The sequence below is a fragment of the Xenopus laevis genome, chromosome 8L (assembly GCF_017654675.1).
Source record: "Xenopus laevis strain J_2021 chromosome 8L, Xenopus_laevis_v10.1, whole genome shotgun sequence".
Lineage (NCBI taxonomy): Eukaryota > Metazoa > Chordata > Amphibia > Anura > Pipidae > Xenopus > Xenopus laevis.
Window position 1 is genome coordinate 28,330,452 of NC_054385.1, and position 27,471 is coordinate 28,357,922.

At 37.9% G+C, this 27,471-nt stretch overlaps 1 protein-coding gene across 4 annotated transcripts in view; it reads right to left on the reverse strand.

The window, feature by feature from the left end:
• The window catches only part of mid2.L (midline 2 L homeolog), a 191,309-nt gene that overhangs the window by 128,292 nt on the left and 35,546 nt on the right, over positions 1-27,471 (reverse strand). For all 4 annotated transcript variants that reach the window (XM_041571881.1, XM_041571880.1, NM_001190884.1 and 1 more), the window contains 2 exon segments: positions 18,883-18,990; positions 17,336-17,484 (listed from right to left, as the gene is read on the reverse strand). In XM_041571881.1, the coding sequence (XP_041427815.1) occupies positions 17,336-17,484; positions 18,883-18,990 (257 nt within the window).

Here is a 27,471-nt window from a genome sequence, read left to right on the forward strand (position 1 = left end):
TTGAATGAAACTGAAGTGAAACCTGCCTAACTCCTAGCTGATCTAGAGGAAGATGTAGAAAAAAAAACAATTTGGGGGAAACATTCTTTACGGACTCCAAGACGGCAATTGGACCAGTTCCTGGATAAACTTTGTGCAAAAATATAATTTCAGTAACTTTGTATTTTCTCACTTCTTTAAAGCCCCCAATCTTCATGGAAGCTATTTAATGCATCTGCCAGTACAACTGGGAGAGAATTCCACAACTTCACAGCTCTCGCTGCAAAAAAACATCAGCTTTCCCATATTAATATAGAACTTCCTTTCTTGTAATTGGAATGGGTGCCCTTGTGCCTGCTGGAAGGACCTACTGGTCCTCCTTAACTGGGGCCGTCTTCACTCTCCTGAAGACGGCCCCAGTTAAGGAGCCGAAACGTTGAGAATAAAACTTCACCTTTATTTTTCAAAATGAAGTCCTTGGAGTGCGGCTTCTTTGTTCACTGCATACTAATGTGTTGACCAGCACCCAGGCAGCTGTGGATTTTTAAGAGTGCACAAGCTAAGCATATTGAATATATATATATATATATATATATATATATATATATATATATATATATATATATATATATATATATATATACAGTGTATATATATATATATGCTTAGCTGGTGCTGGTGGCTGATGACGGCTCGAGTCTAAGAGCCGAAACGTTGAATAAACCCATTTTTTTCTTCACAAAAGACCTATGAGTGCAGATTTCTTTGCTCTATAGATTTTGATATATGTTCCAGCACCTAGGCATTTCCATTGTTTTCTGAGTGCACCTATCCAGTATATATATTCCATTGATTTCTGAGTGCACCTATCCAGTATGTATGTATATATATATATATATATATATATATATATATATATACACACACACACACACACACACACACACACACACACACACACACACATTGTCATGACATATATAGTCATCCTTGTTTGAAATTTATAATGTTCCTTTAATATCTACAGAGACGTCATCTTCTGTGCTGACCCAGATCTGTCCCAGTTAGTTATATCTACTAAGTACAGAAACTTTGTTAAACATATGGCCTTCTAGACGTATGGCATCATCTTTAAACACATGAAAAAATACTTCTCCTGTTTAATGACAAAATAACACATGCTGTTATCTACTAACCTACCTTTTTCCATCTATATTAAGTAGCAATTAGTGAGTAAGGATCAGTTACAAGACATTTTCCAATTATTACACTGGAACACTGAATCAGGCAACAATGAAGTATTGTTTTAATAAAAAACACACTGTGAGGAACAGCATTGCCAGTATGGAGCCTTGTGGAATAAAGATCCCATACCTACAACTAAACGAAGAGAAGGTAAAAAAACCCTGTATTTGTAGTAATCAAACATTCAATGCAAAGAATTATTATAAAAATAAATATTGCCTCTTCATCTGGCATACAATATATTATATATATATATCTATATCTATATATATATATATATATATATATATATATATATATATATATATATATATATATATATATATATATATATATAAAATACACAAAAGCTATGAATTTCTTGTAAATTATATCTTAATAAACGGTGAGTTCTGATGTCATCAGTTATAAACGGTGAGTAAACTGTAAGGTGCGAGCAGTGGGGGCCTAGGGGTGCAGCATCTTGAAATATGGCCCTGCATTTGTGAATGTGGTGTTTGTAATGTATCTGTGTGGTGTAAATGGGTACTGGTCCCACACTGTTGATCCAGCAATCAGCAGTTATGCCACTGACTATTAATAAGTTAATTTGACCAAGTCAATCACAAATCAATCAAAGATCAAATGAATAGGAATCTTACAGAATTCCTTATTTAATTTTCGATAAATGGAACCCACGACTATTAAAACTGGGATTCTGAAACAATGAGTCCCTTAGCTGGTCAGATGGGCCTAATTTGCCCTAAAATGGTTTTAAAAATATCTTTTCTAACTCCACAAATGTCAATCAAACCAGGTGTTAGCTCAACAAACTACATCATTTAGAATTAACTAAAAATGTCTCATTAAGAATGTAACAAAAAATAAAACACACAAGGTGATGTTATGACCTAGGGCTTGTAAGGCTGAATACATTACAGTTTCCAGTGGTGAAATGGAATGGCAAACACACACACACACACTTGTGTACACACATATACAAACATAAAGGTTCAGTGCATGAAATGCACCAGGAAAGAAAAACGTCTCCATCTTTAAGAAGCTTTTTGTAACCTCTCTATTTCTGTAACAGTCTGTGCCTTCATTGACAGTCCAGGGGAAAATAAATCTGTTAAAATCAGCTATTTAAACACACACACACGTTACATAAATATAAGTTCAGTGGAGTCATGTAAAAGATGGCATACACGCCCTGCACCTCACAATCCGGCTTTTCACACGCAAGCAACATTTCCATAAACATTACTGGTCCTATAAAAAGTCTCTCTTATTGCAGAAGAGTCCAAGAGAAGAGGTACTAAAGAGGCACTGTTCACAGAAAATGAAATAACTGACACAGAACTTAATGTTCCCTCTAAACTGTGCACTTGTGCACACAAGTTAGACCATACACCTACAGAAAAATATGTATGCACAAAAGCAGAATATTAAAGGGGTGATTCACCTTGGAATTAACTTTTAGTATGTTACAGAATGAGCAACTTTTCGATTTGGTCTTTATTTTTTAGAGTTTATGAATTATTTGCTTCCTACTTATGACTCTTTCCAGTTTTCATATGGGGGTCACTTTTAGGCTGCTTTAAGGCTACTTTTTATTACTCATCTTTCTATTTAGCCCTCTCTTATTCATACACCATGTATCTTTTTCAAATCAATGCATGGTTGCTAGGGTAATTTGGACCCTAGCAACCAGATAGCTGAAATTGCAAACTGGAGATCTGCTGAATAAAAAGCTAAATAACCTAAACCAAAAATAAAAACCAATTGCAAATTGTTACAAAATATCACTATCATACCAAAGGTTAACTCAAAGGTGAACAACCCCTTTAAACGTTTTCCCTTATCTTTTTGCCACTTTAATGTAACTGGACTTTGTATGTATTTGTATTTATCATTTGTTTATGTATTTTGCATCGAGTATTTCTGCCTGTGCGCTGGAATTTCTAGCACAGAAAAAGGGTTCATAATCATTTCGGTATTTGTTCGAATCCATAACCATGTATTTAGGGATTCGGTCAAACCCTGAAAAGCAGGGTATGGGGCATCCCTACAAATTATGGAAAGATCCCTTATCCAGAAAACCCAAGGTCCCAAGCATTCTGGATAATAGATTCTATACCTGTATTAATTGATTTCATGCTACCCAGGGACATATAGACCAATGGCAAAAGCAATGAAAATGTTTTTTTTAAAAAAACTTTGAGCTTGTGTATTAATTAAAGCACAAAGTGCTAAAATCACCATGTTTTTGCCAACAATGTCGTATTTTTTCCCCAGAATTCCAGAACTGCTGGCACCCACTAAATACAGTGTACCGTACCTCACACACAATTTACTAGGGGTAAATTGTGTTACCGTGCAGTTCTTTAGGGGCGAGGCAGTTGCACGTGGAAGTACCAACTACTCAATGAAATGTGGATTTTCATTATTTGAAATGAAACAAAATTAATGTGACTAAGGGGCCGATTCACTAAGCTCGAGTGAAGGATTCGAATGAAAAATACTTCGAATTTCGAAGTATTTTTTGGGTACTTCGACCATCGAATTGGTTAAATTCGTTCGAATTCGAACGAAATCGAACGAATCGAACGAAAAATCATTCGACTATTCGACCATTCGATAGTCGAAGTACTTTCCCTTTAAAAAAAACTTCGACCCCCTACTTCGGCAGGTAAAACCTACCGAAGTCAATGTTAGCCTATGGGGAAGGTCCCCATTGGTTTGCTAACCTTTTTTTGATCGAAGGATTTTCCTTCGATCGTTGGATTAAAATCGTTCGAATCGTTCGATTCGAAGGATTTAATCGTTCGATCGAACGAAAAATCCTTCGATCGATCGATCGCAGGATTAGCGCTAAATCCTTCGACTTCGATATTCGAAGTCGAAGGATTTCAATTCGAGGGTCGAATTTCGAAGTATTTTTAACTAATGAATTAATGAATCTGCCCCTTAAAGTTGGATACTGACTATGGAAAGCAATTCTTGGATTACAGGGTCAAGTTGAAGTAAGCTATTTCTATATAAAAATTGTACTGCAGCCTCCATCATGCACAATGTGCCCTCCTGGCCTCCAGACCCTGTGCCCCTCTGAGTGGAAATGTTAAATGAATTCCCAGGTTTGTCCTTTCAAGGCAATTTCATTTGCTGCTGTGAGTCTGAGACATGAACTGCAAGCCCTGACTGCTATAATTGATTGAAAAATAACAGAGGCTAAAGAAGAGAATGGGCCTGGAAGTAATCAAGTAATAGCACAGTTAGCGTGAGCTAAGGGCTGAGCAATCATTGGAGCAGTAATAGAAAGTTCAAATGCCTAGGGCCCAAGCAAAGACAGATTAGATTATGCCAGTAGGGGTGAATGTGTCACATATCACAAAATATGATTAACCAAAGGGGTAGTGGAACATACAGTACCTGCACATGGTTATTTTAAGTGATATAACATTTAGCAAGGCCTGTTTACCTCCATGGAAATACATTTTGATTAGGCGGGGCAAAACTTTGAAGGGCAAAAAGTCCAGAATTATACAAATCTTTGCTGGCAATGTATAAGTGCATTCTTCTCTTCATAGTCATATACAGTATAAAGGACCAAACTGTGATATTAGTACAGGTATGGGACCCGTTATCCAGAATGCTCGGGACCTGGGGTTTTCCAGATGATGGATCTTTCCATAATTTGGATCTTCGTACCTTAAGTCTAATAGAAAATCATGTAAACATTAAATAAACCCAATAGGCTGGTTTTTAGTCCAATAAGGAATAATTATATCTTAGTTTGGATCAAGTACAAGGTACTATCTTATTATTACAGTGAAAATTATTTGGATAAAATAATAGGAGACGTTTCTGTAATTAGGAGCTTTCTGGATAATGGGTTTCTGGATTATGGATATCATGTACCTGTACAGAGAAGCATCCCCAACTGAAGGTTCCACGGAGAGGACTTGGGGTAGCACTGCTCTCTTTAAACTGTGTGCTTGCAAACACAATAAACACTATCAGTTATGAAGTTCTCATAAAATGTTGTTATGTACTCACACAATTCAGTACTGGGACCCAGCCACCATGGGTTTTTTATTAAAATGTGTACAGAAAAAGAAAAGGTGCTCCAGAATATCAATATAAATAGCTTACCAAGTACACTCAGTGGTCCAGATGCACCAGACCCTCAGCTTCAGGGAGCGGCAAACCAGTATGTGCAAGTAGAATAAAACAGGGCTGACCAACACTCAAAGGAATCCACAGGGACAGAAAATATTAAGTAAAAAATGATATGCATTAGTAGAAATTAAAAATTACACACCTCCATGGGCCCTACGCGTTTTGTACCCTAAGGGCACTTAGTCATGTTAAACGTCCTTAGGGTACGAAATTAGTAGGGCCCATGTAGATTTGTAATTTTTCATTTCTACGAATAAATATAATGTTTTACATACTTTTTTCTAGCCATGTGGATTCCTTTGAGTGTCGGTTAGCCCTGTTTTTTTTTTTTTTTTATAAAACGTGTCCAAAATGTTGTTTTGTGTAATAATTTTATGTAGCTACAATATATAGGAAAGTGTAAAAACCTGGCACTAATGGCTGGGATGTTCCAAAATAGGCACCCACAGTAATTCTAGTCATCTACCTCCTACCCTAGGCCTCCCCTCTTTTCCTTGAGGAAATGTTCCCAGTTTCTGTATCTTAAATAAGTGCATGGTATTCCTTGTAACAGAGTAGAGTTGGTGAGTGCACACTCTGCTGTAAACACCACCCACTGCTGCATTTTTAAAGAAGCCAAATGCCAGCCCGGGGGAGGAGGTAAGTGATTTGAATCACTGGAGGGTGACCAACAAAACCACATATTGCAACACTGCATAACAAGTGTTTGTATTCAAATGTTTAAGCTGCTTTTAATATAAACCCTGACTTAGGCCAGAGTCAATCATGGCTAATTTACTAATTCAAATGAAACATTCAGTCACTTGTAGCAACCAATCAGATCTTTCATTTTGTAACTTGTAGCTGATTTATCCAATGTCAAGATTAATTGCTGATTGGTTATTATATTATTTAAACATTGGCTGCTCATTGACTTTGGTATTCATTGAGAAGATCCAGCTAGCAAATATGGTGGCCAACACACACTAATATCTCTGGCTCATGCCCATTTGTCCCACGTGGCTTGGCATTTGCACCTAAAGATATTCAAAGCAAGTATGTCCAATTCATGTTGAATCTTCAAAATAAATCTGCACGCACTCCTGCAACCATGGCCATGGAGGTTAAAAATGTAACTTTATTCCATATTAGTTAAAAGGTATGCGTCCTAACGCGTTTCGTATCAACAGATACGTAATCATAGGCACAAGTCTGTGCCTATGACTACGTATCTGTTGATACGAAACGCGTTAGGACGCATACCTTTTAACTAATATGGAATAAAGTTACATTTTTAACCTCCATGGCCATGGTTGCAGGAGTGCGTGCAGATTTATTTTGAAGATTGATTTTGCCTAAGCTGCGGGTTCGGGGCACGGCACCCGGGCCATCCGGCTAACTCGGTGAGTGAAAAGCTCTTTGGCTGTTTTCTACTACCTAAAGTAATTCGAGTGACGGGCCTGGGGTATGGACACCCAGGTCAGATATTTCCGCTTGGTAAGGATTACCCAGTGGTTCATATCGATATAATTATTTAATTATTTAAGCAATTAATGGGGATTATACCCACAAGTTCAAAAGTGGTTTTGCTCTATGTATATAAAAAAATTAGTCCAGAAGAGATTGGAGCCGGCATTTTCTTTTTGTTTATATCAATTCATGTTGAAGCCAACATGCTAATGCACGATTTAACGAATCGGCTGCAATTAAGTCAGGTGCTTGGCCACTTTGAGGTCACTATTACTCTCGAAATGTGGAGAAAAGCTGCATGGTGCAATTGCACTTGCAGTCATAAATGAGCCCTATGCTATTGGCCATTACTGATCCACAGATAGAAACATTTCATATGTCTTGTCATTGGATAACTCACATTCACAGCCTTGCCATGACCTGCTGGGTCAATTCATTGTTTCTAAACTGCAGTTCCCAATTTTCCTGTTAATGAAAATATCCAGTGTCATACTGACGACACAACCCTTGTCACCGACCCAGACCCACGTCCCTGGTCATGATTGCAAGGATAGAAGATGCAAAATGTGCATGAGTGGGGGGCAGGAGTTCTATATATATCTATATCTATCTATCTATCTATATATATATATATTTGTTCTTGAGCCACAGAATGAATGCTGCAATGTTCAAAGCTTCCAGTCGCTTTATGAATGTGATCAAACTGCCCGTTCCTTGTTCTGCTTTACCAATTAATTTCTTCGGAAAGCACATATAACATCCCCAGCAGTTCTCTTCTCGCTCCGCTAAGTGAACTTTGCCAGTGAAGTTAGTTTTTACAAAATGGAATAGCAAAGCTTTTATACAAAAGGCAGAGACATCAATTAACTCCGGGTCACTAGTGAGATAATAAAATCCAAGTCCTGAAATGTTTAACACCCTCCTACATATTCAAGGAAAAAAGGGCAAATAAATGTTTTTTACAGCGCAGGATTGTAATCGTTATATGTGATTTATGCTGTTTGCAATAGAGAACATCTTAATGGGCAATATAGATAATTTACTGAGGAATGAGGATGTTATACAAAGTAATATCCTATAATAAAGAGGAATCATTTTATGTTTTGTGTCTGCATGTGTTCTTAACACATCTTTGGGGTAGCTATAGATTCACAACTATACAGTACATACACTATATGGCACTATAAATACAGCCTTTATACCCCTCATTGCCGACAAAGGTATAACCCCAGTGTGTTTGAGACAAACAGGGCAAGTTACCAGTATACATTAATAACTTCTTATGAATCCTTGCTGGAAAAGTAACATTAATTTCCTAACGGGGAGGTTTTACATTCTTCTCCTGGCCTTTAATAATTTACAAAACAAAATTATTTATGAAGGGCCCAAAATTCCTGCAGTAGGAACCCGTACCTTTGTGTGCAACAATGTAGTTCTCTGAATTCAAACAAGCTAAAAAATTAATCAGACAGCAAACACAAATATTGTTTTAAAGACAATGTCACTTGCTTTGGAGTCATAGAATGAATTATTAACAATAAAAAATAGCTGAAAACACAATTTTTTCCATGTGCAACCTTTTAATTCTTTGCAAAAAAACAGCCTGAAGAAAAATAGACAATTTTTTTTTGCAAAAGAGGATGAGGAAAAGAAAAAAACATGAGTGAGTTCTGCCATTTTTGCCCAAAAACAATAATCAATCATTAACATCCTGCTACATATTATGGTGGCAGAAAAAGGAAATGCACACACAGCTTGGGTAAGCTTTTGTTCAATAAAACTATACAGCATTGCTTTGCTCAGCAGGCACACACACACACAATTCCAGGCAACTGCCATACAACAATACAATACAATACAATATCATATCTTACAAGTAGGAATGCCTCCCACTGACACTTAGCTTCTCATCTAACTCAAGCATAATCTTCTCCAGAATGAACCCCACCCTTGCCACTATTCATTCAATGCTAACAAATTAAAAATGGGCATAATTGTTTGCCTTTAAAAATGCACTTCGGGTTTGTATTAAATTAACTGGCATCGTCCTAGTCTGTCCAAGAATGCACAAGAAGAAATCTCCACCCGACCAGCAGTGACGATGCTTGTGCCCTTTCCATCTGTTCACTTTCATTTTTAAAGTTAAAAAAAAGGACTGCCAGAGGGTGTGCATTTAAAACAGTTTCTAAACATAATCAGCGCAATCTGGCTGTAGGTCATAGGAAAGCTTTGTTGGCTGCACTTATTCTCATTGCTGTAGAGCTTATATGGAAATTCCTTAACTGTTCTTTTTCATGTTTTCTTTCTGTGCGTCACTTGAGATAACTACATTTATGCTCATTTATATAACAGTGCAAAAGGGTATCATTTTCATATTCCAGTGTCATTGCTCCATAAAATGCGTGTATGAAGCTATTTGCTCCTGATGTGTCAATCCTTAGCATTAAAGTTGTGCCAGTTTGGTAAATGAAATGCAAACTGCCTTGGTGTCAATGTGCATCATCATAAAAATACTAGGGAAGCACTGATTCCAGGATTCAGTTCGGGATTCGGCTGAATCCTCATGAATGGCCAAACTGAACCCTAATTTGCATATGTAAATTAGGGGCATGAAGGGAAATCACATGACTTTTTGTCACAAAACAAGGAAACAAAAATTTTTTTTTCCACTTTTCCCTTTCCTGACAATAATTTGCAGTTTGCCAATATGCATATGCAAATTCAGATTCGGTTCTGTATTCGGCAGAATCTTTCATGAAGGGAATCCCAAATAGTGGATTCGGTGCATCCCTAAAATTTACCACCGGCGAGGGAAAAATGCATATTATTTTCCCAAGTACAGAGAAGTTCATATGTATGTATATAGAAGATGACAGGTATTGGATCTGTTATCCAGAACGCTTGAGATTTGGGGTCTTCCAGAAAATGGATCTTTCAGTAATTTGGATCTTCAAACCTTAAAGGAACAGTAACATCAAAAAATTAAAGTGTCTTAAAGTAATGAAACTATAATTTACCTTTGCCCTGCACTGGTAAAACGGATCAGTTTGCTTCATAAACACTACTATAGTTCATATAAACAAGCTGCTGTGTAGCAATGGGGGAAATTGAAGAAAGGCTATATGGCACAGGTTAAATAGTGGATAACAGATAACACCATTATGTTCAACAGAGCTTATCTACTATCTACTGTGTAACCTGAACATTTTCTCCTTTGAATGGCTGCCCCATTGTACACAGCAGCATATTTATATAAACAATAGTAGTTTTCCTGAAGCAAACACAGCAGTTTTACCAGTGAAGAGCAACGTTGCATTATATTTTTATTACTTTAAAACACTTTCATTTTTTGATGTTACTGTTCCTTTACGTCTACTTGAAAATAATGTAAAAATTAAATAATGGTTCCAATAAGGATTAATGATATTTTAGTTTGGATCAAGTACAAGTTACTTTTATGGATGGAATTCATATGGATGGCATTCTGAGCACATCAAGTCTAGCAATCACAAATGTCAGTTAAAGGAGAAACAAACCCCTTTATTTAAAAAAATCCTACCCCCTACCCCACATAGACCCCCAATCCCTCCTCCCCTCCAGCCTAGCTGCTACCCCAGGCAAATGCCCCTAACATTTTACTTACCCCTCTGTGCAGATTCAGGGATCGGAGTCAGCCATCTTCCGTTTCTTTATGTCTTCTTCCGGTGATTCGACAATTTCCGGCAATTTCGGAGCATGCACAGTTGCCCCGAACTGGGGAATTGCTCCATCTGCGCATGTGCCACCACCCTGGTCTCATTCTAAGATTACAGAAGACCCGGTAGATGTGAACTCCGATCCCTGAATTTTCACCGAGGGGTAAGTAAAAAGTTAGGGGCATTTGCCCGGGGTAGCAGCTAGGTTGGGGGGAGGAAGAAGGGGGGTCTATGTGGGGTAGGGTTTTCTTTAATAAGGGTTTTGTTTCTCCTTTAAAACAAAGGCAACAGCATTTTAAAAAGAAGCAACCACACCCCCAACTATAGTGCTGCACAGTGGATATGGCAGAAGCCATTTTTGGCCACTTTCAGCTGCTCTGCACTAAAAGCCAGGACCAGATAGGCTTCCAGTGTACATGCACATGTCCGGCAATCAGCTCTGCCTTCCAAGGACAACTATGGATGAGCAGGACCATTTCAGGAGTGTCATTGTTGTAGTTAGGGGTTTTATGTGGTTTACTAAAAACAAAAAGAGATCAGGCCGACATTGAGACAGACAGAAAAAATATTATAAAAAATCACGTCCCCCACATCAGCCAACTGGCCAGATGTCCTGACAAAGGTCTGTTCATCTTAGCAAATACCGTCTCAGTCTAATGCAGAGTCAAGGCATTTGCTACCAATGTCCCGAAGGTGCTAAAGAAAAAAACACAACTATAAACAAATGCTGCTCCCAGTGGTCTATATAAGCCAGATCCAAACTAGAAAACTTTTCCACAAACACCAAGTCCCAAGTAACAATTAAATTGTCAGGGCCTTATGGCTCAGATGATGGAGAAGTCCGGAACAAGGAGGAAGCACCGGATTCAAAAAGTTCAGTTGCCGGTATCCAAAGGGTTAAGAAGAGACTTGTCGTAATTTGGGCAAAGGGGTAAAGGCAGGCAGCAAAGGATCAAAGTCAGTCAAAGCAGCAGGTCAAAGTCCAGGAATCAGAAATAATATTTAGGAGCACCCAGGAACACCCGTTATTGGGACCTAAAATCGGACATTTAACCTGCGTCCTTTTATTTTCAAATTTCGCGCCGGTTTTCGGCATGATGATGTCATGTGCCCTGGGTGCCGCAATCTTGATTCCTGAAGTGGAGCTCTCCGCAACCAAGTGCTTCTGACATATATTAAGAAAAAGTTATTTGATTTAAAAGCCTAAAAGAACCATGTAGTTGCTTGTGTAACCCATTGCTAGCCAACTCAATGAAGAGTCAACATGATATCAAACAAGCAGCAAAATAAGGCTAAAATACTAATGGAATGGAAGTTTGAAGTTTCCTTTGAAGTATTGCCCTTACCATATTGTGTTTGCAAAGTTCCAATAGTCTGTATAGTTTCCTTTTAAATAATGTAATTTAGCATTCACATTATATTATATAATGTGATATAATAAATAATATATGTGATAATAATATACGTATTTTTTTAAGCAGAGTCCCACAAGTACTTTTACTTGTACTTTCAAATGATGACATATAAACAGCAAGTCATGCTTGCCAGAACACTGAATATAAAGTCATTGCTGTCCTTATATAGTCCCCATAAAACCCATTCATGGATATCAGCAATAAGCAGACCCAGAGGTTTTTATCTGCATGTTGTACAAAATACTATTTTTGATTTGCTTTTTTAAGCAGACCTATTTTTTTTGCACATCACCAGCTGGAGAACATTGCTTTGACAGCAATGGTCTAGCTGTGATCACAGCCTTAATATTACTGACCTCACCTTGGTGTTTTTTAAAAAGGGGACCTCCTGTTCATATTTTCTCAGCTACACTAAAGGTTCTGCACCCCCCCCCCACCACCACCACCACTGGAATCACAGCTTTTGATTAATACTTTTATCTAAAGCTGAAATAGTTATTGGGCTATATATTGGAGACCCACATGCCATTATGAGATTAATTAATCTTAATAATGAACCCAGGCCATCTACAGGGTTTATAAACCAAACCGTTAATTTGTCTAGAAGAAGAGAGACTACATTCTGCGTTGTGTTTTATGTGTCACAAATGAGAATCAAAGGGGATTACACATTTTAACCCAATGCTGCCACAATGCTACCTCCATGTCACATATCCACATAAAAGTATTTTAGAATATATACAATATATGTAAGTGACTCTTTATGGCCCCAAATGGTACCCCCTAGAAGTATAGCCGGTTGAACTTGTTTTGAGCTCCAACCAAATATTAGATCACAAAGGGAAAGGGTATACATTTCCCAAACTCCTTTATTTGCCTTGTACTTCCTATGATTAATAAACATTAGTTGTTGCCATAGACATCTGATAAGAACTATAACTATGAGACTTCATCACATGCCAATCAGTAAAGGAAAAGGAAGCTTGATGTCAGGTACAGTTCTATGACTAAGTGCCCCTATGGCACGAAACGCGTAAGGCCTTTGCTGTGATGTTTTTGCTTTAATAAAAATACTTTTTACTACCGGTACATCTATTTTTGGAGTGTGATCCGGTTTGTGCCAGCCCATCACTATCTTTTATTTGCTACTTTGCCTTTCTGAGCTGAAGGTTTGGGGCTAAAGCACCTGGATCCCCCGCTTGTTTGGGTATGTTAACCCCATCATTACTGCTCATTACATTGACACTGAAGATTTTTCTATATATATTCACAGGTACAGTTCTATTCCCTCACACCACAGCAATGCATACGTTAATTGCTCTTCTTTCCCAATGGAAAAATATGCTGTGGGTTTTAACAGAAAAATAAACTGAATAAAGAGTACAGCTTGCTGTAGACGTTGCATTTCTCTAGGGCTCACTGCATCTCAGAGGCCCTTGAACAATTTTTTGTCATCCTCGGATGTCCACACCTTCCTGCATTGTCAAGGGGTCCCTCCTCTTCCAACCCCACATCTAACCAAGGCCCATCTGTTTTTTGCCATAGTTAATATCCCAGACACCGAATCCCAGGTTTTTTCCTAAATACCATTGAACACCCTTTTTTTTTTATATGCAAGGTTCACTGCAACTACAGGTTCAATTTTGGATTTAAATCTCGGCATACTGTAACAGAGAAATATTTCCAGAGGAAGAGCTGCTGGCTGAGCAACCCCCAGATCTCAAACTCAAATATTTTCTGACATTGCCCCAGGCCAGACTGATGTCTGTTTTAAAAACCTGTTAAACAAAAGCAGTCTACTGTTAAAAAGAAATGTCTGTATACAAATGCATAAGTAGGCCAAGCAACGTGTGAGCTTCCACCAATGCACAGAGGATAAGTATTCATAAAGAATATTGGTAATGCTATCCAAACAGCTGCGCAAGAGCTTATGCTCTCCAATAAAGGAGTCATTCACCTTAACATGAACTTTTAATATAAAGTAGAAAGCCGTATTCTAAAACAATTTACAACTGAAGTGATTTTTTAAAAAAAATACTTACATATTTTGTTCTGCAGCTTTTGGGTTTGGAATTTCAACTGCTATTTGGTAGGTAGGGCTTAATTACCCTAGAAACCAGGTAGCAGTTTATTCAGAAAGGAACATGTCTGAAAAGAAAACCCTCACACTGCAAGTGTGTTTTTGGTTGCTGGGGTCGGAGACCCTGTAAACAAGACAGCCTTTTCAGTTGCAGTCAGGAAATCAGCATACTAGGAGTACCAAACAAAAAGCACAACTTATAAATAGTGAATCCCCTTACTATTCCATGCACTAACATTCTGACCAACTCAGTGACAGTTTTTGAGTGTTTGGATGAGCAAAGTTGGGATATAACCAGGTTTTTTTTTTTGCATTGGTTGCTTCTATGTACACCAAAATGCATTTAATATTCTGGATGAACAACATGTTCCACTCTTAATAAAGAAGAATAATTATTCTCTATTAACAATCCAAGGCACAAAAGAGACAGATTCCTTCCTATCAAAGCAATGCTGCTTCAATTCCTCTGTCAAAAGAAACATCACATTTCTTTCCTTCTATTGTGTACACATATTGTGTATCAGACTTCCTTCTTTCAGCTTAAAGGAAAACTATACCCCCAAAATGAACACAAGCATATCATCATATTAAGTGGCATATTAAAGAATCTTACCAAACTGGTCTATATATTTAAGTAAATCTTGCCCTTTTACATCTCTTGCCTCGGGCCACCATTTCGTGATGGTCTCTGGCAGGCTGCAGCCTCTGAGATCACCTGACCAGAAATACTACAACTCTAACTGTAACAGGAAAAAGTGTTAAAGCAAAAGACAGAACTCTGTCTGTTAATTGGCTCATGTGAACTAACAAGTATGGTTTGTTGGTATGTTTGTGTGCACTGTGAATCGTACGATTCCAGGGGTGGCCCTTATTTTTTAAAATAGCAATTTTCTATTTATGATTACCCAATGGCACATACTACTAGAAAAGTATATTATTATGAAAATGGTTTAGTTACTTAAAGCAGGGTTTTACATATGAGCTGTTTTATGCAATATCTTTTTATAGAGACCTACATTGTTTGGGGGGTATCGTCCAGGGCACGGCTTGAGCATGCTCAGTTTGATCCTCTCTCCCTCCCTTCTCCCTCTTCCCCTTCCTGCTGTAATATGAGACCAGTAGCAATGTGTTGGTCTAGAAAACCTTGCCCGGCACCCGCCTCCCCCTCCATTTATAGACCCGTACCCACCTGACGGTGATGTCACAAAAGGGGCGGGGCAGGGCAGGCAGGAGTCTATAAAACAGGAAGCCAAGTCGGAAGCCAGCAGTCTAAGGGTGCGGGTGGGGAGAGCAGGCAGAAGAGCTCAACCCAAACCCGCCCGCAGCCTACAAGAGGAGCAGTGTGGTCGGTCCAAAAACCTGTGCTATTAGGCTGGCCCGCACATCACTAGAGCCCAGAGCCATAAGCAGCAGGGAGAGACTCAGGCGGGAAGTTATGGTAAAGCATTCTACAGAATAAATAACATTCTAGCTTGCACTATTGTGGCAATAAACTGCCTTGGTAGCTTTCCTTCTCCTTTTAAGTTTAAAACAGGAGTGCATTTATTTCTTATAACAATATGTAAGGAATGTAAGGAATAATTTTTTGCATTAATGGTTCATTATGAAGGTTTTTCGATTATTTCATGTTAGCAAGTGCTCACATGCATGCCTTCTATATTTTATTCTGCCAGGATACTATTGAATCTGATGTTATAGACTGACTACTAAGAGTATATTTCTTTGTATATTGTGATTGTGATTAAGTTATATACATCTCTGTTGAATGAATCAGCTCAAACCCTAAAAATGGCTGGGAACAATCATCAAATTGCCTCTACTCATCTTTTATAGCTAGCCCAAACTAGCTATAAAGATGAGTACATATATTACTGTTGTCATACTGTTGTCATATTGGATTAAAAATTATATTTAGCAACCCTACGGGCCAAATTTACTTATGGTCGAATATTGAGGGTTAATTAACCCTCGATATTCGACTGCCGAATTGAGATCCTTCAACTTCGAATATCCATCGATCGAACGATTTTTCTTCGACCAAAAAATACTAAGAAAGCCTATGGGGACCTTCCCCATAGGCTAACATTGACTTCGGTAGGTTTTGGGTGGCGAACTGGGGGGTCGAAGGTTTTTTTAAAGAGACAGTACTTCGACTATAGAATGGTCGAATAGTCGAAAGTTTTTTAGTTCGAATCGTTCGATTCAAGGTCGTAGTCCAATGTTGGAGTAGCCCATTCGATGGTCGAAGTAGCCAAAAAAAACATTCGAAATTTTTTTTTCTTCTATTCTATTTACTCGAGCTAAGTAAATTGGCCCCTACATGTCAGTTCCATTTATGTCAGTTCCACTTTCATATAGGTATAAAATAGTTAATAAAACATAAGTTCAAGACTGATGCGCTGTCAAAATGTATATATTCCTCATTCCCCAGGGGTGAAAATACATTCGATAGTTAACCTTTTAAGCATCAATAGTAGGAAAAATTGGATCTACTCACACTGTGTCTTTTACAGTAGTTGTTATGCATATCACAGGTGCATTGCCTCCCAGCACCTGTGATATGCATAACAACTAAAAGACGCAGTGTGAGTGGATCCGATTTTGCTTACTATTGATGCTTAAAATGTATTTTCACCCCTAGGGACTGAGGAATATATACATTTTTTCTGACAGCGCATCAGTCTTTGAACTTATATATTTTTTTGAACTGTGGATGAGTGGGTCCACAGACATTAATGCTGGTGCTGCTTTAGAAAGATTTGGACTAAGTACTGAGCTTTTTTTCTGATGAATTGATTATACTGAGCACGCAGTTTACCTATGTTATATTGACTTTTAAGTTCATAAAACATATTTCCCTTACAAAAATGAAGTTAGATTAGATTCCTATTAAACCATACTAAGGCTGAGAATAGAAACACTATTACTAAATGGAAGAGAATAGTAATGCATCAGAAGATCATGATTATGCAGGCAATGGCTGTGAAATGTCTAATGGGTTGAAAGTTCAGTCCCACTGGGAGGAATTCATGACAATCAATTAGAGTTAATGGTTTCTTAATTTTTGACTTAATCTGCCAACAGCTACTATCAGCCAGCAATGCCTGTCAAATAAGAAAAGCTCAGTCAATTCATTTACAAAATTATTATTCAATAACGCATTCAGGAAAATAATAGTTGGGAGGTGAGATGGACAGTCTTTGCAAGCCAAATATATTCAAAGGGTGATAGCCAAAAAATGGTAGACTGGCTGTATTTAACCCTGAACAATATTTAGATACGCTACAACATAAAAGGATAGGTTTGCTCACCTCTCTGCTACAGTTTTCGCTCCCTGCAGAAACCTTGCATGGTCGCTCTCCTTGAGTATATGGTCTGTTTGGTTGATTAACACTGTTGAACGTTCCAGCCGTTGACGGCAATTGGCAATTTGTTGAGCAAGTTTTCTTAACTTCATGACCTTTGAGATATTACAGCAGGTATTAGGAAGAGATTTAAACTACTCACTGCACATCATATACATTATGCCAGCTGCATCTCAGATTATTTGATGCACAGGACCCTGGGATTAATATGCACAGTGATAACATGGTCCCCATGGGATAGGTTGAAGCATGCAATGATTTGAAACCAAATCCACAAATCAAACGGGATTAGGAAAAGTTGTTTTGTTATTTGAAAGTAAACTAATTCAGTAGCTTCCCCAGTAACAAAGTTGCTAGCTTTCTGTTTACTCGGTTATGCTACGGGGAGACTAGATTTTTGCTGTTATTCAATAAAACCTTATTGGCATTCAGCTTGTCCTGCAACTGTATTTGGAAGACAAACTGTAGATGTGCTTTCAGAACCAATTGGGAGAACTGTAATATGAGTGCTTGATCAAATGTTGGATTGGAATTCCAATGGCGAGTCTTTGTGAACTAGGACACATCACTTAAAAGAGACATATTGTGTAAAAATCAAGAATGTGCCATTGCATTATACTCCTCTAGACAGAGAAGGAAGAAAAGTTTAGTTTCAATAGAAAATTTCCCCCGGAAATCTTAATAGTCCTGTCCCTCTGTTCCACTTCCTGATGGCTGATTTCCCAGGCTGTGTAGGGAAGCCAGCAGCTTGTAGCACCGTAGGATAGGAACCAATCAGCAACTAGGCGTACCTGACAGGGAATCAAAGCCTGTCTTTGCTTGTGTGACAGCAGGGCTGTTATTGGCAACCCACCCTCTCCTATGCCCCAGGCTGAGACTGTAAGGGCATGACCACCAGTTATTTGAAACACGCACAGGGAACAAATAAGATCTAAGGGGAGCTCCAATAAAGATAATGGTATTTTTTAGCCCAAAGTGTAACCATACCATATAATATTCATAATTGCCTTCAAGATTAGGGGGATTTTGAGTTAAGGTGGTCATACATGGCCAGATCTACTCGTTTAGCGAGATCACCAAACAAGCTGATCTGGGCCTAATTTGGCAATCCCCATGCTGGGCCAAATCAGGCTGATCTATAGCTTGACCCTAGGGCCGACGATCATCTACCCAGCCCTACAGAGACCTGTCAGACAAGGACAACATCAACATGATGCTCCACTGTTTGGGCAAATGTAAAATCATATGAAAATCCCATTGGATATTTTTTTGGTCAGATAAGGGTTCTGGTGGGACCCATACATACATCTGCTTGTGTGTGGCCAACTTTATGCTATATGTTTCCTTTAATCTACTGGCACATTTCTTACACTTACATATGTCAGTTACTTTAATAACAAGAACACTGAGCAGAAGAAAAACATTATATAAATATTTTCTATTCTGTTAAAGTAGAATCAGTACATGAAAGTAAATTTTACATAAACTCTTACTTTTGTCTCTTTGATTTTCACGGCTATCATTTGCTTTCTTCTCTGAATGATATCCATTAGCTCATCACATTCTTCATTCAGTTTTGCTTCATGCATGCTGGTATTTACCTGTGAGACAAAATGAAACCCAAAGGTTTTAGACAAGATGCACCCTGATTATTCTGGTTGTTAGGCGAATGTGACCTTGTAGCAGCAGCATGTTTAATGGATTCTTAATACAGTCGTTTCACGTTGACAAATTGCTCCATATCACTTGAATACATAATTTCCATCTCAGTAAGACATGCCATCATTAGCATATTTTTAATCTTTTAAACATCCCTTTATTTTTCTCTAAATCCAAAGTAATTCTGGTGTCACTTACATAATGTATAGTTTCAAGACTGGCTAAAGATGATGTAGCACATCTGCCCATCAGGGGTGCTCCAGCCATGAGGCAAGTTGAGAAAAAACTCACTTTTTTAAACTGGAATTTCATCTCTACTAGTGCAGCAATGGCGTTGCCCTTGCCCTGTTTCAAAGCTGAAAAGTTAAGCACTGGGAGGAGGGGGGCAGCAACATGTTGGGCACCTTATGGCAGCACAGGGCCCTGAATTGCCCCTGCTCTGCACAGTAATGATTTAAGAACTTTGTTGTTTGCTGTCACAGAACACAAACGTTTTGCTGTTTTTTAGCTTTTATGCAACTTGTTCTAAGCTACTTGTTCATGCTTAGACGTGAAATTCCAGTTTAAAAAACCTTGAAAGGACCAATTCAATTTCCCTCTGTCTAAAACACCATACATTTTTGTGGTTAAAACAGGCAATCTTAATCTTAATAGGGCTCATTAAGGAGCATAGGTGTGTAAAAGTGTGCCCTTTTAACAGAACTTGCATCCCCATGGTTGTGCAATAAATTGCAATTACTGCTTTTTTTTTTGCACTTTGCACAATGTGTTTCATTGTGACCCCTAATATCATGTATACCACAAGGCTAAGTCATGGTATTGAGGCTTCATTAACCAACTGCTTTATAATTGTCAAACTTAATTGTAAATTAATTAAATTAATGAATTGATTCAATTAATTAATTGTAAACATTTAGAAGAGGATCTGCAAAAATAGAACAATACTTGAAGGGGTAGTATACCCACTTGTTCAAAATGCAATGAACAGGGCTCGTGCTGAACATACGTTTTGCCTGTTTTAACCACAAAAAATGTATGGTGTTTTAGACAGAAAGAGGGAAATTGAATTGGTCCTTTCAAGGTTTTTTAAACTGGAATTTCACCTCTATTAGTGCGGCAATGGCGTTGCCCTCAGGCCCGGATTTGTGGAAAGGCCACCTAGGCCCGGACCTAGGGCGGCAGGATTTTAGGGGGCGGCATGCTGCCCAACCACACCCACACTGGTTCAAAAACACTGGGAATATGCTGGAAATACAATAATTTTTTAAATCCACATTGCTCCGGTACAGATGATGAAAATTTGCACGAATAAAGGGGAGGGGACATGGGCGACAAACAGCAGTGGGCCTAGGGGCGCCCACTATCTAAATCCGGCCCTGGTTGCCCTTGCCCTGTTTCAAAGCTGAAAAGTTAAGCACTGGGAGGAGGGGGGCAGCAACATGTTGGGCACCTTATGGCAGCACAGGGCCCTGAATTGCCCCTGCTCTGCACAGTAATGATTTAAGAACTTTGTTGTTTGCTGTCACAGAACACAAAAGCGATGCTGTTTTGCTGTTTTTTAGCTTTTATGCAACTATGTCTAAGCTACTTGTTCATGCTTAGAGGCGTTGTTCACCTTTGAGCTAACTTGTAATTTGTTTTCATTTTTTTATTATTTCTAGTTCTTGAGTTATTTAAATGTTTATTCTGCAGCTCTCCAGTTTGCAATCTGGTTGCTAGGATCCAAATTACCCTAGCAATCATGCACTGATTTGAACAAGAGACTGGACTGTATATATGAAACAATCCATTTGTAGCCTTACAGAGCATTTGTTTTTAGATGGGGTAAGTGGCCCCCTTTTAAAATTTGTAAAGATTTGGAAGAAGTCAAATAAATAATTATAAAAACATAAAACAAATTAAGATCAATTGAAAAGTTGCTTAGAATTGACAATTCTATAAAAGTTAACTTAAATGTGATCCATCCCTTTAAAGGCAGACAAGTAAAGTTCCCCCCATGCAGTTTTGTCATATTCAGTATTTGTATCCAAACATCCACAAGACTTAAAATGTTAATTCTCATTATTTCAAGAAGGGGGTTTACCTCTGGTATTTGAAGAAGGAGACAAAAAATAAACCACAGACTTGCCTCCAGATTAAAGATGAGCTAGAAAATGAATGCAACAGATACTTTGTATTGTACTTTATTCCAATCAATAACAGTAGAGATCAGTTCCAAATGGTAAATCAAGTTTTGTCGCCTTTACCCATTAACATGGTACTGTATCAAAATATCTGACAAGGATCCAGTGTCAGGTGAAATAAGCAAACAAATCAATATGATGTAAAGTAGCTCACTGTGAAATACAGCAATGTCTTCCCCTGCCTAAGGAAATCACATCCGCAATGTATCGGCTCATTTTATAGTTGAGGCTAAATTAAATGTTTTTCAATGGTACCCTTACCATTGAAGGGGATTTCAAGTTCAGTCTGAGGCCTTACGTTTTCACAAATAAAAACGTAAGGCCTCAGACTGAATGTTACCAATGGATTGCCCATTGGTAACATGAATTTCAAGTTCAGGTTCATTTGGTGTTCACCATAATCTTTTGTGAAGTATTTGTTATTTGGCTGAATACAAGTTTTGGAGTAGTAATACATGCAGAATTCTGTCTTCATGTTTTCGGCCCCTTTGCTGCAGTTACAATACCAGTGTATGCAATCTAAGGTGAAAGGTGCTGTCCAGTGCTGAACTCTCCATAGAAACAGGTTCCAGTCCCGCTATTTTGAATAAGTGCCAATAAATGGTAATCAAATTATCTCGCATTCACAGAATCCCCTCATAGAATGAAATTAACTTCAAATGGCTCATTTATAAGCTGTCGGGAGCATAAGTGCAAAAGCGTGGCCTTTAGTGCTCATTTAACAGAACTTGGGTCCCCCATGGTTGTGCAATAAATTGCAATTACTGCTTTTTTTTGCACTTTGCACTATGTGTTTCATTGTGACCCCTAATATCATGTATACCACAAGGCTAAGTCATGGTATTGAGGCTTCATTTAACCAACTGCTTTATAATTGTAAATTTTAATTGTAAATGAATTAAATTAATTGATTCAATTAATTAATTGTAAACATTTAGAAGAGGATCTGCATAAATAGAACAATATTTGAAGGGGTAGTATAGCCACTTGTTCAATATAAATGCAATGAACAGGGCATATATACGCCACTGGGGTATACTGTCACAAAGGGACACAAAGTGACATTTCAAATTATATATGGGATTTTACAGCATTCCATATTAATATTGAAGAAGTTTCAAAAGGCATTGTTTAGGGCCCACACACAGCCAGAACCCTTTAGCAGCCATCCCGTTCCTCTCCCACCTGTACCTCACTCCCACTAATAGAAAGCTTAACTAAAGAAGTAGATAGAAATGTTGTACAATAGGTTTTTTATCTGTACCAGCCCAAGGCAACATCAGCCCTTTAGTGGAGAAGATCTGTGTCTCCAAATATGCCCCAGTAGCTCCTGATCTTCTTTTCTGCTGATTCACTGCACATGTTCTGTGATGTTGTCACTTACTAAACTTAGGGACCGATGCACAATATGCTCTATATATGTAATATAAATGTCACTAAACAAGGCAGATTAGTTATTAATACAGCTAATTACTACATGGCAGCTCAGAAACCATAGCAACTAGCATCAGAATGTAATAATCCGAATTGTAGCATCATCTTATATTACAGACAAACCTCATTTGCGACAACCCCTAAGCTTCTCAACAGCTGCTCAGAGCCCACTGAACATGAAAGTGTCGCAGACACCTTCCAAGATGGTGACCCCTGTGACAGGTTTGAAGTCCTGGATCATTGCTGCTATTTAGAAGCTGAAACTTTAGGCTGCTGCAATTAGTTCAATATATACTGTAAAATATGGCATTTTAGCCACATTCATTTTTAGGGTTTATTTCTCATTTAACAAAAGCAGGTAGGACCATGAGGTGTATTTGCAGAAGCGGATTTTCCTTCTGGCTTCTAAAAAAATAGGCATGCTAAGGAGGAAGGGAATAGGTTAGCTTTTATTTCTTATCCCCACCCACCTCTTTTTTGTTTTTTTCTGGGGAGAACATTGTAAGAGGTTGATGAAAATTGGAAGCCAATATCGTACCCTAGATTGCTAGACTCATATTCATGCTTGGTAGTTTTTTTTGTCTCCCGACTTAATAATAAATTCACACTTTGTTTTTGTCTACCTACTTAATAATACTGCCATTCCTGCTATTCCACAAAAGAAGTGTGGCCAAAAGTATTGTGGTCTACTAGAAGATCTTGACCAGTAGAGCACAGCAGCCCATGTCCACGCACATTTCCTTTAAATTTTCTGGTCTGTCTTATTATTCAGTTGATAAAGGACCACGCCAGGAAAACATGATTTTGTACAAATTTAAATATAATGCAGTGTTCTCCTATCTTTGTATGTTTACTTTAGATACACTTCTATGGTTTAAAAAATAAGCTGATGTGCAGCTATAGAGACAGGACTTCAAGCTAAAACAGGTTAAAGGGAACATGTTTACATAGTACAGGGCTGTTGTGGCCATCTGGACCCCAGCTTGACTATGGACTACTGCTGTGTATGACATATTGTAAAGCCTATGAGCATGTAGAATGTTAGCTTATTGGCCCAAAACATGGCAAAATTTGGACAGCAGGAAACCGATAAATTGTGTCGAATACAAAGATTTTAGTCTTTGCACAGCAAGATAAACAGGGGTCAAATGTTAATTATAGGTCTCTATTGAACTATATAATGAAACCTTATCACCAATAAAACACAACCATTGCTACGATAAATTGGTTTATTAGAAGGTGTTGTGTGAACACATACAACAGATACAGATGGCCTTTAAATGCAACAGAATCTGTTAAAAAAACACAGGCACTGATCCTTCTTTATGCTACTAGTAATGACTTCATAGTTGTTGTTCACAGAGCATACAGCATCATAGAAAAGAAAGAACTTTCATGGTACAAAGTCCCCTGAGCCCAATAAATAAAATGTAGCATTTATAGGCTATAGAAAAAAAAGCTAAAAGCTGGGATAATGTGCCCAAAGCCTGGTAGGCTCCTCTTATCAAGCCATACATTCTGGTGCCTGTTAGAAAAGTAAAAAATATAACAATTCAAATAGAGACAGTATCACTCTATCAGCCCGAGGTATTATTGTCGGAAGTAGGTCCAAGAAATATAAATGATTCAAGCAGCAAATATAAAAAGGAAGGAGAGCAGGAGATACGTGGTTAATAAACACTAACATCATGGGCAACATAAACAAAAGTTATTTGGTTATTAAAGTAAAGGTGGAATCATCATTTGGGGCAAGGCTGTTTTAATGCACTCAGGGGCTCAGGACAAACACAGAGATATTCTAAGATCATTTTATTTTTTTTGCAGTTTTTATTTTTATGCTTTCTGAATTATTTACATTCCTGTTTTGCAGTTTTCTCACTTGGAATTTTTACCTCTCTTTGGTAGCTAGCAACTTTTAAGAAATCAGAATGCGAGATAAACAGTATCGGAGCAGAATTATAGTGAATTAAAAAAATGACAACAAAAAAAGTTAAAGCCTCACACCTGATATGGTTTTGGTTACCAGTGTTAGTGACCACAATAACCATACAACAGTTGGAGATTCAGTCTGTAAAGAGGCAAAACTCATGACGACAATAAAATGTTGCTCAAAATAGGTCCAGTGTCAGACTGGGGGGGTCTGGGCCCACCTGGGTTGCCACATCAGGGCCCCCTGCCCACCCCAGTGTGGCTTTGTGGCAATATTTTTTTTTTTTTACATTATATGTATATTTATGAAAAACCACTAATACCAATGTTTTCCACACATGGGTATTCGTGTTTTTTCATAAATAAATATGAATATCTGTAGGTGTGTTTTTTCTGTGCTCCTTCTAGCTTTGCCTTGATTCTAGTAGGACCAGTTGTCTGTAGTTAAAGTGCTGAGATTAGTACAGTGGCACTAGAACCTACAGAGTTTTAGGGGGTTATTTATCAAAGGTCGAATTTTAGAGCTTTTTTATACCTCAAATTAACTCAACTCAAATGGTTTATTATTTAAGAAAAAACTTGAATGTAAAAAACTAAATTCAGCAAATTTGAGTTGCAAATCCGTCGCTAAAAAATTTTTTTTCAGGCAAAACCCTCTATAAAAAAATCGAAAATCATGCAGGCTATTTACATCTTCAAATGGTTCAAGTGACCTCTGCCATTGACTCCTACATGACCTCGACATGTTTTAGATGGTGTATTATCGGATTTGAACTATTTCCAGAGTCTGGGTATTATAAATCTGGAAAAATGTAAGCTTTTTTAACCCAAAAAAACATCAAATGCGAGTTGCATTCTTCCCACTGAAGTGTTGAATCACACACTCACAAGACTCAATTCTGACTCGATTTGTCCAATCATAGCACTTGTACCCACTTACAGCACAGTTGGCCTTAATGCAATGAGGCTGAGGGTAGTGGAAATGGTTCTAGAAAATAATGACAACACAACTGCATACTGTCCTTCATTCTCAGGGACAGTCTGATTTTTCTGAAACTATGTACTGGTAGACTATCTTGATTTATTTTTGATTGTGGTTTCATATTGTATAACGTTTTATAGTAATAAACTCAATGAGGAAGTATATTTGCTGTGTAATTGCAAGCCTTTTTCACTTACACCAAAATTACTGCTCACTGCTCCAATTAGGCAGGGGCCCATAGTACATGCATGGGTGTTATCTGCATGGCAACAGCTTCAAAAGTGGCAGCATTGCGGTCTTGTAGAGCCAGGGTATAACAGTAAGAATACACCACTTCTGCAATTATATAAACCTTATTTTGGTAATGACGGTGGGAAAAGCAGCCCACCCAAGGGGCTGAGCATCTGTTTATAAATAGCAGACAAGAAGCGGTAATTCTAATTTTTTTAGGCATGTCCAGTTGTAGACGGCTTAATTCTACAATATGCTACGCCAAAACTGGATTATGACAATAAAAATGAAGTGCTTGCAGTGTTAAGTGTTAGCATTGCCTGTGTGTCCCTTCTTAGTTGCAATTTCAGCATGTTCCTTAAACAATCTAGACACATGCAAATAGGGGGGGGGGAGACTGACACAGGGACTTTAGGAATGCTGGGAGTCTTCAACTTCAAACAACTGTCCAGCCTCCATTTGTACTTATAGGTTCACAATGGCGAACTGTATTTCAGAAGCAAAGTACTAAAAATATATAAAATTTATTACACAATAGCCCTGGGCAACCATCCACTCTTCACCGCCATAACAGGCTACGGCTGTAAATGACTTGATGAGTTATATTGATTTAAAGGCTTTAAGCTACGTCAGATCTCCATTACGCTTTCATTGTCTCTGACTTTATTGCTGAAAGCATCACTGACATGAACTGCTATAAAATAAATCACTGCTGTCGGTGTGTAAAAATAAATATATATATATATATATATATATATATATATACACACACACACACATACAAAACATATGCTGTAGAGCAAGCATACTCAAGCTCACGTTTTTTAATGAAATAATATAAAGCAGGCAACTGCTTGACATTGCCATGGTGAGGTTCCTATTATAATGACAGTTCAGTATAAAGTTTTCATTACAGTGTCTAGCAATGCATGCATTCCATATTTTTCCCTAGAAGAACAGGAAAGGAATGGAAGGGAAAATCATTAAATCCCATATAATTGATGATTGGGGATTGCATTGCTTCTGAGGCTTGGTGAAAAGTAAAAGGATTTTTACTTACATTTTCAAAGTGTCAGGGTATCAGTGGTGTAGTGTCGTACACAATCGTTGGAGTTATTTGTCTAACTGACAGAGCAAATACTGCAGCTGATGTAAGGCCAATGGGCTGAAGCTATAGCACAGAATTGCTGTTCCATACAGAACCCCATTGTCTCAGGCACTGTTCACTTAAAAAATGAGATGTTTGTTCTGACAATCGCTGAATTACTTTTTCTGGCTTTCCATTCTATACTTAGAATATAAATAATTAGGTATTTCATGGCCCTCAAGCAGATAGCAGCAATATGCTTGTTATGCTTTCTTTTAATGTTGTCAAAGGCCATATTTAACTATTTCTGCACTAGAATAGTAGTTTTGGCACATGTGCATCTCTGATGTGTAAACTGTCCAGTACTTAAATAAATATAAAAGGAGACAAAAAATAACTTTGGTTTCAAAAGGGATTTGATATCAAAAAATACAGTACATAACCCTTTAACTCTTTTAGCTTCAGAAATCAGAAATCAAAGCAGTAGGCTGATGGCACATGATTTTCCCCGTTAAAACATTAGTCAAATCAACCTCTGTGTTTGGATTAATGAGTGAGTAAACAACGTGGCTGTAAA